The 11,811-nt window shown below is 41.5% G+C and overlaps 1 protein-coding gene and 1 long non-coding RNA gene across 2 annotated transcripts in view; one reads left to right on the top strand and one right to left on the bottom strand.

The window, feature by feature from the left end:
* Positions 1 to 477: 477 nt before the first annotated feature.
* AKR1A1 (aldo-keto reductase family 1 member A1) overlaps positions 478 to 11,811 on the bottom strand; it is a 19,027-nt gene continuing 7,693 nt past the window's right edge. The window contains exons 3-8 of the mRNA XM_031058713.1: positions 11,188 to 11,339; positions 9,031 to 9,226; positions 8,114 to 8,313; positions 6,953 to 7,025; positions 5,929 to 6,015; positions 478 to 2,395 (exon numbers count right to left, since the gene is read on the bottom strand). Coding sequence (XP_030914573.1) covers positions 2,330 to 2,395; positions 5,929 to 6,015; positions 6,953 to 7,025; positions 8,114 to 8,313; positions 9,031 to 9,226; positions 11,188 to 11,339 — 774 coding nt within the window. The 3' untranslated portion in view covers positions 478 to 2,329. The remainder of the gene's footprint in view (positions 2,396 to 5,928; positions 6,016 to 6,952; positions 7,026 to 8,113; positions 8,314 to 9,030; positions 9,227 to 11,187; positions 11,340 to 11,811) is intronic.
* Positions 7,019 to 9,047, top strand: LOC106631871. The gene is made up of 3 exons (XR_001335664.1): positions 7,019 to 7,037; positions 8,634 to 8,691; positions 8,823 to 9,047. It is a non-coding gene; the product is annotated as an uncharacterized LOC106631871 (long non-coding RNA).

Raw genomic sequence — 11,811 nt, 5'->3', positions numbered from 1 at the left:
CCGCGGGGCATGCCGGGAGGTGCAGTCCCGCTCCCTCAGGAGCGTCTGTGGGACCCCCTCAGCCCCAGCTGGGGCCCGGGAGGCTCTGGCACCCCGGCCCGGGCTCTGCATCAGCCCTCAGCCTCTTCCAGGTGAAAGACCCCGGGTTTCTGCCCAGCTAACGCAGATGCTCGGCTCTCCCCTGCGACATGAGCACACGAGCAGGCAGGGCTGACATGGCCGCTGCTCTGTCACAGCACAGCTCAGCACCGAGACCTCCAGGCTCTGCTATTTCAAGGTAAAAGTTCTCCAGCTTCAACCCTGCTATGTCCCTCCCTGCAGGAACAGAGCTGGGAAGTGTGGGGTTCACAGAGCTACAGCATTCATGTGCTTTTACTGGGAATTCTCCCAGCCCAATTAGGTACTCCTGCTCAGAGAAAAAACTAGAGAAAGTTAATTGGGGCCTTGATAAGAGGGAGGAAAAAAGTCTCAAAGTCATACAATGAGTACAGAATTTATTTAAACAAGCAAACATGCAAGTGAAACAAGCAAGAAAAACCACTGTCCTTGGCAGGATGACTGCAGTCTGCAGAGTGCCTTCAAAGTACAATTGCTTACCTAATGATTGCTACAAGAACCATATTCAAAGTCACCATGTTTGAGTAGAACAATTAAAGAAACCAACAAGAATTTAATTTTCCTTAGGAGAAAATGTCCAGTCTAGTAAAGAATCCTAAATGAGGTGCAATGGCTTCCTCCACTGAGGCAAATTCATCAGGAATTAGGAAACAGGAAACATTTTACAAAGGAACAGCAGTTCCTGAAATTTTGCCTGCAGTTTACAAGGAGTGATAAATGGGTGACACTTTTTTTTGCAGTTCTGCTGCACACTGTGAGGCCCAGGGCAGGAACTACCTGAGAAGGCTTTACACTCAAAATGATTGCATAGATCTGCTGTAGGCCTATTGCAAATGAGGGTATCCAAATTAAAGTGTCTAATTCTTTAACTTCTGAACTATTTAATATACAAGACTATTTTTCTAATTGCTTGCTATGGGAAAATAGCAATCCAATAGGAATTCTAATTACCATGCGAAAAAAATTCATCCTATTTAACAGGTAGAGAGAACCAAAATAAAGTGTTGATGTTTCTAAGGCCACAGAAAGTGTCACCTCCAGAGCACAGGTAGGTACTAACACCTCATGCCCTTTGTGCTCAGATGATCAGCAATTCCTTAGGAGAATGACACAAAAGAAAACTGTGCTTAGAGCTGAGTTCCAGTCCAAGGGTGCATCAGCACTCAGCAAATTAGCCCCTGCCAGGGGAACACAGAGACATGGCAAGTAGGAAAACAGGCACAAAAGGCAAATGACTCACCCCAAGTTACCAGCAGGAGACAGGAGCAACTCTCCTCAGCATCAACCAAAGACATTTTTTGGCAGCAGCCAAAAATGTAACATTAAAACACTGGGAGCTCTGAAAGGTCTTTGGTCTTACTGTACAATTAGGAACTATTTTTGTGACCATCCAGAACTCAAAATGGATGTCTTTGGTAAAGAAACTGGACAGCTTCACGGGAAAAGCAGGATGTTTTTCTGCAAGAATTGCTGAAAAGTTCTTGTGGCTTTTGTGATAGGATCAGAGCTGCTGTCAGAGCTGAAGCACTGTGACAAGCAAGAGAGAGAATTGCCCTGAAGGCCTGCTCCAGGGTCTGCTTTTATTCTGCTCAAATCTACAGGCAAATTAAAAGAAAGAGAAAATTGACAATTCTAGGTCCCAAAAGTACTATGAAGTGGATAAAAGCACTGGGCATGGCTGATTACTTGGGTTTTAATGAATGGTTTATGGACATAGTGCAATTGTAGCACCTTTCACTTTACTCCCTCTGTAAAAATTATTAATAAAGATATCAAAGTTGATGGCTGAGCAATTCTTTAGCCTTAAAAAACTTTCACACCTTCACCCTTCTTTTTTTTTTTCCCTCATCATGGCAGCAACTGAAGTTTTCAAAACCGTTTCACAGTAGTAACCAAAGTAATTCCCAAAGTAATGCCCTTGTCTGATAACAATGTGTTTGGAACTTGACTTAGACTCCTTCACTCTTTATCTAATCTCCAAAAGATCTGATGCCTCCAGGAGCCAGCCAGCAGTCATTGTAATAAATCCACAAACTTTGGAACAGAAGCTACAGGATCTCCAGACAGGAGGTGGATTACAAGTAGTACATTGTAGGAAAATCCACTTGGGAAGGAAGGTTTGGACAGTGGCAACTGTCAAAAATCGTGGCAACAATTACTTTGTGGAAAGGCAATTACTGGGGCATTACTTTAACACCTTATTTTCCAGTAGTTAATAGGGGTCATTGAAGGGGTAGTGGGGGTGTCCAGCATCTCTGGCTACCAGCTTTCCATCCACCTGTGAAATAAACAAGACAGACTCAAGTCAGAAAGATAAAATCCACTCTTACTCGCAGTTTCAAGTTCTCCATGATTTAGATTTCTAAAACTTTGTATCCCAGAAATCTGGGTCTTCTTAGCCTTTCTTGAAAGAAAAGACACTTCTGTAGCCTAGAGCAAGAGTCTCTCAAGCTGCAGAGACTTGAGGAATTAGACTAAGGATAGTTAAAAGCCTTGTGCCTTGCAGGTGTTACTAAGTGCTGTAACATGTACACTTCAAACACTTTATTGGAGTTGGAGCCTTTGTCCATGTTTCCATGATACAGAATTGCTGGGCTGTCTATTTTAGAGATGGATAAGATGAAACAGATTGAGAGGCTTGTTCAGGGTCATATACTGAGGCATTAATAGTGTCACTGAACTCCTTTTAGGAACATTTCCACAGAAGACCAACTTGTCCAGCTGTAAAATGAGAGCACTGAAACCAATATTTACAGATAACCAGAGGCTTGGGCTGTCCCAAATCCAGACATGACCATGCAGAAGCCTCAGTTCCTACATCCCTCAAAGCATTCAGATGAACAACTTGCATTTCTGTTGCACCAAGTCCATTGCAACACCCCCAACTTCCGTGTAGCTGAGGTAAAACCTCATCTGTAACTTTTGGGGAAGTCTGTGGACTGGCCCAAACACACACTTCCCCACATGTCAGGCAAGCACCATCCAGCCAAAACTTAAGTTAAACAACTAATGCCTCAATAAAAGTTATATTAGAGAAATCCTTGATTTTATAAATAAAAACGTGATGGTAGTGATCACTCAAAATGTTATGGGCATAGAGAAAATCACACGGACTTCCAAACCAAGTATCCACTAGCAAGTGCCCCATTAGCTTTGACTATAAAACCTGCATTTCAAAGCGACTGGAATTCCTGCAATGAGCTGTTTAAATGAAAGGAGTCACCTGGGGGCACTGCAGAGCACAGAACGAAGATGTTACCGTGTAACATTTGACTAACGCTCCGATTAAAATAGACCTGCAATGAGGCTGTCAGCAGAAGGCAATCCTTAAGATGGAATTGTCAGAGCAGCTTCAGGTTTCCTCAAGTTCTCTTGAAAGCCAACAGCTTCCTCATGTTCCTAGAATTCATATTCTTCACTCTCTCCCCCAGTTCTGTCCCCCTGCATTTTTGTCCACACAGAACAGGCAAGAATTCTTGTTCACAGCAGGCCAAGACAGCAGCTGCCAGAAGCAATGTTTCACATCACTGATTCCAGTCTACTCCAGGATTGTGAGAGAAATTGGATAAAATCAGTAATGAACACACCTGCAGGTCAACAGTAGCTAACTTTTAAAAAGAGATCATGATGAGCTCACTACATTCCTCCTCTCCTGGCCTGACAGTCATTTAAGTTTCACTTAAGTATATTCCTTGGCCAATTATATTTTTCCAGAACTCTGGATTTCAGATTGGTGCAAGGTAACTTCCAAACTCTATCCAGATAATGAACAGTTAAAAGTATAAAGCAACTCTAATTGTCTATATGCAGTGTAATAGCCTCCCCTCAGGCTTTAAATATACACAACGAGGAAGAGAGTGGCACAATTTTAAGAACTTGTGGCTATAGATCAATGAAGTAAAGCCAAGAAGAACTGTCTCATCAGTTATGATAGGAGCTCTCTTGTCACTGTCATATCCCACTTTGAAATCCAGACACTAAGATTCATAGCAGAGATAGGCATGAAAGGTTAGACAGGAATTTTAATTCACAGTTGATGAAAATTCTTTCCAATAAGCCCAGAAGGGATGGGCAGGAGACAAAAGGTTCCATTAGAGATCTTAGAACTACAGAGCTGTGATTTAACTCCACTCATCTTGCTTCTTCCTGTCTCATTATCTGACAATATGGCAATATCTTTGAAGCCCAGCTGCATCACATTCACCCTTTCTCAAGCTGGATGGGCTGCCACTTTGAACTGTATTTCATCTCTCCTTTGTGAATCCCTGTGATCTGATCAGGTCTCCCAGGTAACAAAAGCACATGAATTATCCCTGGCTCATTCAAGCCAGGCTACATTTCAATGCATTTTGCAGTTTCATTATCAAAATAACTTTGTTTTCAGCGCGAGTAGCAAAACACTTGAAAGAAACGTATTAGCAGCAGCAGGTGTGCTTGTCACTAACCCATTCACACAGATCAGCAGCTAAGCTGCTTGTTTGGTATACAGACTCCTGATTCATAAACAGAGAGAATTTTGGCTGCAGGGATGTGAAGGTTTATATTTATGCACACATACAGTTAAAAGGATGGCCTTGAGGCTCATGTAAGCATGACAAACAGTGAAAGCTGTAACACGTATCTACCCTTGATATGAGACAATCATTCCCACACATTCACAGCTTCTTTTCTAACTTGGGCTGGTCACTGATATACTCTCAAGTATTCAAAAAACCCATAATGATAAATCCTGGAGAAAAGCTTTCCCCAAGGAATTCCTACAGCCAGCAGCCACTACTGAAGGATAATTTACAGGCAAAGCACTGAAGAGGCCAGGCTATGCCTGACAGCTCCCAAATCTGCTGAGATTTCCTGTATCTGTACAGTGCAGTGTATGGCAGAGAAGGGATAAATCACTTCAGATTCATTACAGCACAACTACAGCAACTTGTTACAGTTGCCATATCCTGGCCAGTGATGCACCAGGGAACAGCAACAGCTTTCTGTTGTAAAGTCAGAAGCAGGACAAGAAGAAATGAGAAACACTATAAAGACAGGAGATAACAAGGCATTACTTGGCATTTTGCAATGAGGGAAAAGGAACAAGTTTAGTTCCTTTAATGTAATAAAGGAAAGACCAAGAGGACTTCAATGCTTACGATGCAGCAGCTTCTCTAAAAACAAACTGGCATCTGCTAGCACATGAGGTAAGGGTTCGTATGACACAGTAAATCACTGATGCTAAAAGGTGCTGCAGCTAATGGATTTGGGAAGAAAAATAGAACAGCCTAATCCAAACTCCTTACATTGGAGAAAGGTCATTACAGCAGATTCTGAAAAGGGGGACATGCAGCGGAGGGGAGGGGACAAATTCCCTGATGTGACTTCCACCATGGATGTGGAGAAGCAGCAGCACCCTGAGTCTTCATTGATCTTAGAGGCTTATGGTACAAAGTAGACAGTGACAGCTGGCACAAGGAGTACTGCTGGAGGAATGCCATGGAGCTTAGCCTGCTTGGACTGGAGAAAAACAAATCAGCAGGAGTTTGGTGAGATTTGAAGATGGGATTCTGACTTAAAGACCATGGGAGTCAGTAATGAGAACTCAAGAGAGAGCCACCCATGTCCAAAATAGAGGACAAAAGTTTTAAACAAGCTGCCTTTTCTGTACCCAGCTTTTGAAAAATTCTTTCATCTTAGATACCCTAAGAAGATGCAGTGTTCTTATGAGTAAGTAGCTCTGATGAGAACACTAAAGGAACAAAACTGTAAAAATCCCAAGTGGTGGCCATATGCACATAATGAAAACTATTAGATACACAAGAAATTTACCGTAATCATTGGCACAATGTAACGCCAGTTTTTATTCAAGTTTCCAATGTGGCTCATCTCCTCTGCTGTGAGGCTGAAGTCAAACACCTGAGAACAAAAGCCAGAGGCTTTACTCAATAACCATAGGTTGCCATCAGTTTGTTTTCTGCTAATAAATGTGAAATTGCAATTAAACTCATAACAAACACCAAAGCAAAGGCTTAAAGTCTGAGCTGTTCACACACCTCCCAGCTCTAAGCTTACACTGGTACTGCACAGTGCTCTGCCACTAAGGTAGAATGCAGTGGGACTGTCACAGTAAGTGCTGCCTATTCAGTAAATATTGTTTCCATGTAGATCTAAACCTCAAGCAACTGCAGAATTTATAGGAATTTATTGAGATTTCTAGCAGCACACTATATGCCAGAATTCAGATTAATGGGTGTAACAGTTACATGAACAACTCCTTACTTAAAAACAAGTATGGAGTTACCAGCAAATCTTTATGAAAAAAAGATCCAAGGAGGTGATTCAGAAACATTCCTCAAGATTATTTAAAGTCAGGGTTTTCAAATAATTTCTGAACCCTCTACTTCAGAGCAGAAGTGAACTACACTTACTCCCTCAGCATCACTAGAATGGCAGTTTGCTGGAGAAGTAGTCACCAGTCCTCACTTGCAGTATAGAGCAACTATTACTCATAAATAAGAGTCACTGAGCATAGTTAGAAGACTCCCTATTTCAATAAATATGCGCCTCAAAAAATGTAAGTACAGATTTTTCATTTAGACCTCTACAAAGTACATTCTTTACCTTCTGATAACAAGACTGTGCATGTGCACATTGCACACACACACTGAGTTGCTTAAAACACATCCTTTGTTTTCAAAAAGCATCTTTACCCTCCCTCCCCAGCATGTGCATACATTGATGAACAAGTATGAACCAAGTGCCTCAGCTTGCTGCTCTGCAAGTTGTAGGACAGTATAGCAATTACTCACAGGGAAAGGGCATTTCTGAAACTCCTCTCCTCATTTCAGCTTACCTGCAGATTCTGCTGAATGCGAGCAGGAGTGACACTCTTGGGAATGACAACCACTTTACGCTGCACTTGCCATCTGCAAGAGGAGGTGAGAGACTTTGTCTGTGTGCGCAGTCCAAGGACAATAAGTATTTATTTTGGTTCAGTAATAATCTCTGGCAGCAGAGATGCCACTTCTGTGAAATAATCTTCACAGGAGTGACACAGCCCTGCATTGTATTAGGACCTGGTGTGTCCAAGCTTAAGCAAGACAGTAACAATTAATTAATTAATTAATCAGAGAGGGGAAGATTTAATTAATCAGAATTGATTAATCTGAATTAATCAGAGAGGGGAAGATGTTCATGCCTTGGAACAAACACCCAGGTTTCAACTGTTTTAACCTAAAAGCCCAAGAAACAGTCAGAAAAACATACTTAGGCATTTCAAGCAAGTTCTAACCTGACAACCACTCAAACTAAACGAAAACCCAGATCCCTAAAATGTCTGTCTATTGGCTTGAGCACAAAATCTTGAACACATTCAGCTCTCTGGGTAACATGCTACTACCTAAGATTGTGGTAGTGATACTGATGGATAAAAAAGCCAGTCAAGAAAAATGAGGAGAGAAATCCAATTTTAGTTTACAAGGTGCTGATCACATTCTGGGTATCACTCAGTCGCCTTGTTTTCTAATATCCAGTATCTGGTTATATAAAAACAAAAGAGCAAATAGTTCTTCAGTGCAAAGGAGGCAAGTCTTTTCCTCAGTCCCTCTTTCTGGGAGCCCACCTGAGTGCAGCAGCAAGTACTAGAGGCTTCAGAGAACCAGCCAGATGCAAATTCAGTGGGGAGCACTCAGATATGGTACACTGCTGCCTTAATTGTCCTACTGCTATTTCCCAGCAGAAAAGGTACTGTCCCAGACATGGCAACAATCCATGTGAACTATCTCAGACATGGATCCAGGCCTTGAATGGACCCCTCTGATGTAGCCTACCTGCCCTAAGGCAGGACCGACTCTACCAGTTTTGTAAAACAAGCACCAAGTGGGGTTTGCTTTTGACACTCCCTGTGATTTTAACCCCTCCCTGACACACTTTAAGTAGATTCCTACCAGCTTGTATGTTTTGCTTGACTGAAGGCTGTGTCCCAAACACCACCTCTCTCACAATTATTCTGTACCTGAGGATGATCTGTGCAGGTGATTTGCTGTATTTTTCAGCAATTTTTTTGACCCCAGGTTCCTCTAGCAGCACAGGCTCATCCGGGTGTTTCCACATGCGATCCGGAGAGCCAAGGGGACTGTAGGCAGTGACCACCAGTCCTCGCTTCTGGCAGTGAGCAATCAGCTCGTTCTGAGCTAGGTAAGGATGGCATTCCACCTGTTAAAATGATCCACAGTGAGTGGCTACAGAACAGATATCAACATACAATGAAGCAAACAGGAAGTCAAGCACAAAAGAACCAAACATATCACAGGAGTTCATTCCAGATTCCAGAAAACCTTATGAGGGAGGATAAGGTTTAAGTTAACCTTAGTAACTCAAGTCACTACCAGGGGAAAGCTTATAGGAAACAAAGAACAGATCACCTAAGCTTGGTGCTGGACTTTCCCTTGGTACCAAACAGATCATCCAACAAGCAAGGAACTTCTATGCAGTAGGGATTCAAGTTACTCCCTCACAATCTTTCCTTTTTACAGACTAAATTGTTCCTCACACAGAAGATGAACTCTTCCAAAGACCTGTTGATCTAAGCAGGTATAAATGCCCACAGATCATGGATATAGACTTCCTTTCCAATCTGCCTGGACAGATAGCCTCTGTGTGCCTGCTCCTGTAGAGCTGGCTATATTCTTCCCTGCACCTCTTGTGCTAAACCATCTAAGCAGGTATAAATGCCCACAGAACATGGATGTAGACTTCCTTTCCAATCTGCCAGGAAAGACAGCCTCTGTGTGCTTGCTCCTGCAGAGCTGGCTATATTCTTCCCTGAAATAAGAAGCTGCACCTCTTGTGCTAAATACATGACATTGGTTTGCAAATTCTTCACTCTTATGGACAAATAGGAAAGGTACTTGTCTCCTCTATCCACCTTCCCTGGAGCACAGCTGGCTTCACAGTAGCCACACTTAGTACATCATCGATCTGTCGACTGTTGAAGTTTGACAGCCCAATGGCTTTCACAAGACCTTTCTCCACCAGCTTCTCCATAGCCTTCCAGGTCTCCTTATAATCAATGTAGTCGTAACGCATCGTGTTATCAGGATTCTTTGGGAAGAGATTGTCCCCTCGTCTACAGCAACAAAGGTGAAGTGTAAGTACATGCACCAAATTATTTCAGTTCTTCACTCAAAGAAACCTTCCTCACAGTAGTCTTAAAAGTTTGTACATAGTCTGAAGGACAGAGTACAAACGGAATGAATCTGTTCAATTCCATTGCATGGCTTAACCTATAAGCAGTTATTACACAAGACAGTCGTTCCTACATAAATTGTTACACAGCACTTTGAAGTACTCACCTATACAACAGTGACTACACAGAACTGATAAATCACTGTACACACAGCAGCAGCACTTGGCACTGGGCACACTTTGATCCCCATAAACCAGCTGATTTATGGAGCAGCAACTCAGAGGGTAGCTTGAAGTTGCTACCACAGGGATCTGGGTTTAAGAGCTATCTAAGAGAAACTGTATTCAAAGGAATACTGCTCTTCCCACTCCCTCTGGATTCTGTAGCTGTGTCACTACTCAATACAAGCACAGATTCTCCCAGAAGTCTTAACATGTGCATGTTGTTTATAGGTTGGGTATGTTTCCTTCCAATTAGTCAACACACCAAAAAAAAATATATATATATATCACCATAATCACTACAAGCCTCTGCTAGCTCAGCAATGAGACAGTTACAGTGCTCTAGCTCAGCAGTGAATGGTGTGAGAAATAGCAGTACCTGGGGCCAAGGGGAGATGGTTCTTCATGTCACTGGTAAATCTAGAACCAAAAATAACTCTGAAAGCCTTATGAGCTCCTAAGTCAGAAGAGCAGCTTCATATGTCAAGAGTACTGTATTAAGTGAGAGTAATTTTCAAGACCTAAAGGCACTGTGATTTTCATCTGGAAGTCTGTTTTAATTTTTCTGTAAATAACATTCCTTAGCTTAGCCTCCCAATGCAACTGACATTATAATAAGCACACATTAAAACAGTTACATAGAAATAATGGAAAACTGCAGAATATACTGTTTCCAATGAGAAAAGAAATGAAACTGCTTTATTAGATTGTCAATTATGTCAACAGTGCCACAATATAATCTAAATTTAAATATTAGTACTATCTAAATGTACATTATTTGTGTTACGTGTCATTATCAAAGCAATGTTTGATGGGGTGGTTTCTTTCAAGCAAAAGAAAAGCAAACCTGTTGCACAACAGAAGGAATTTTTACAAGCTCTTCCTCCAGACCAGTTCTAGTTAAAAACACTTCCTCATTCTGTTATGCTGAGGAATGTATTTATACTTTGAGCATCTTGCATCTTATCATTAGTGTATGACATTTGTAAAATTCACTTCATATGACAAGGAGGAGAAAAAACATCCTCAGATTTGCAGAACAGAGGCCCCATAAACAAAGGGCTTGAGTGAAGACTCCATGCAAACCTTTGGCAAGGAGATTTATTGCTCCTGCCTTTTTTTGATTGTAGATGGCTGGGGAAACAACTACTTCCACATCTACCAGAAAATAGAGTATGGAACTGTGCTTCTCAGGGGATTGTAGGATAAGTGCATTTAACACTTAACTGGAAAACCTTCTTGTCTCTTATTTCCTCAAATCATAGAATTACTGCAATTTGTGTCATAAGAAGACAATTCACTTCCACCTCACACAGATCCCACAATACTGCATGTGCTTGTCCACTCCAGTACAGTTAATAACAAGTGAAAAGCGCTGTCTTTATGAAGCACTTAATTCCCATTTTCCAGATCAGTACAACTAAGGCACAAAGCAATTCTGGTATTTTCTCAAGGTTACCAGGTAGGCCAATGGCAGAAGCAAGAACAGCTGCTACACTTCTCCAGTGTCTAGATGAAGACATTAGACTGTTTTAAATTTTAAACACCAAAAAACACCTTGCAGGCAGCATAAACAGGGAGAAATCCACAGCTCAGAAAGAACATCCTAAGGATATAACATGAGCCACTTATGTAAAACTGGTGTTTCTGCATTCTGTGCCCTCTGCATCTAGAACTTACTCAAAGGCATGAGGCCAGTGCATGAGGTACAGGTCCAGGTAATCCAGTTTCATATCTCCAAGTGTTTTCCTCAGTGCTGGCTCTACATCTTCTGGGTGGTGCTTGGTGTTCCAGAGCTTTGATGTTACAAACAGGTCCTCCCTTTTAATAACCTTCAAGAAAGGAAGGAGACCATAATATACTGGAACAAGTTCAGAAAGAGAATTGCAACAATTCCCCAATTAGTTTTAAAACAAAGAGAACAACTGAAGTTTTGTGGTTTGTTATGTTTGTTTGGGTTTTTTTTAAGAAAGGTAACACATGGAACCTAAAAATTAAACCTTTCAAAAATATACTGGATGGAGATGAGCCAGAAGTGGCAAGTCTTAAAGTATATCAAATACTTTAGCAAATAGAAGTTTTGAAAAACAAAAAAAAAAATCTTTCCACATACTCACTTTTCCAAACCTTCCAATTCAAGGGTTAAAGCCAGTACTAAGTGTGATGTGGCCAAAAGAAAGATTAATCAGCTTATTCATATGTAAATTTTCAAATTTCCATTTAACAATTCACATTTTCCAGCCTCAACCAACTAACTTACTTTACTCATCACATGCTATAAACCAAGATTGCTTCTTGGGGAAA

Source organism: Geospiza fortis, unplaced genomic scaffold (assembly GCF_000277835.1).
Source record: "Geospiza fortis unplaced genomic scaffold, GeoFor_1.0 scaffold333, whole genome shotgun sequence".
NCBI classification, from domain to species: Eukaryota; Metazoa; Chordata; class Aves; order Passeriformes; family Thraupidae; genus Geospiza; species Geospiza fortis.
This window is presented reverse-complemented; position numbering and strand designations above follow the sequence as displayed.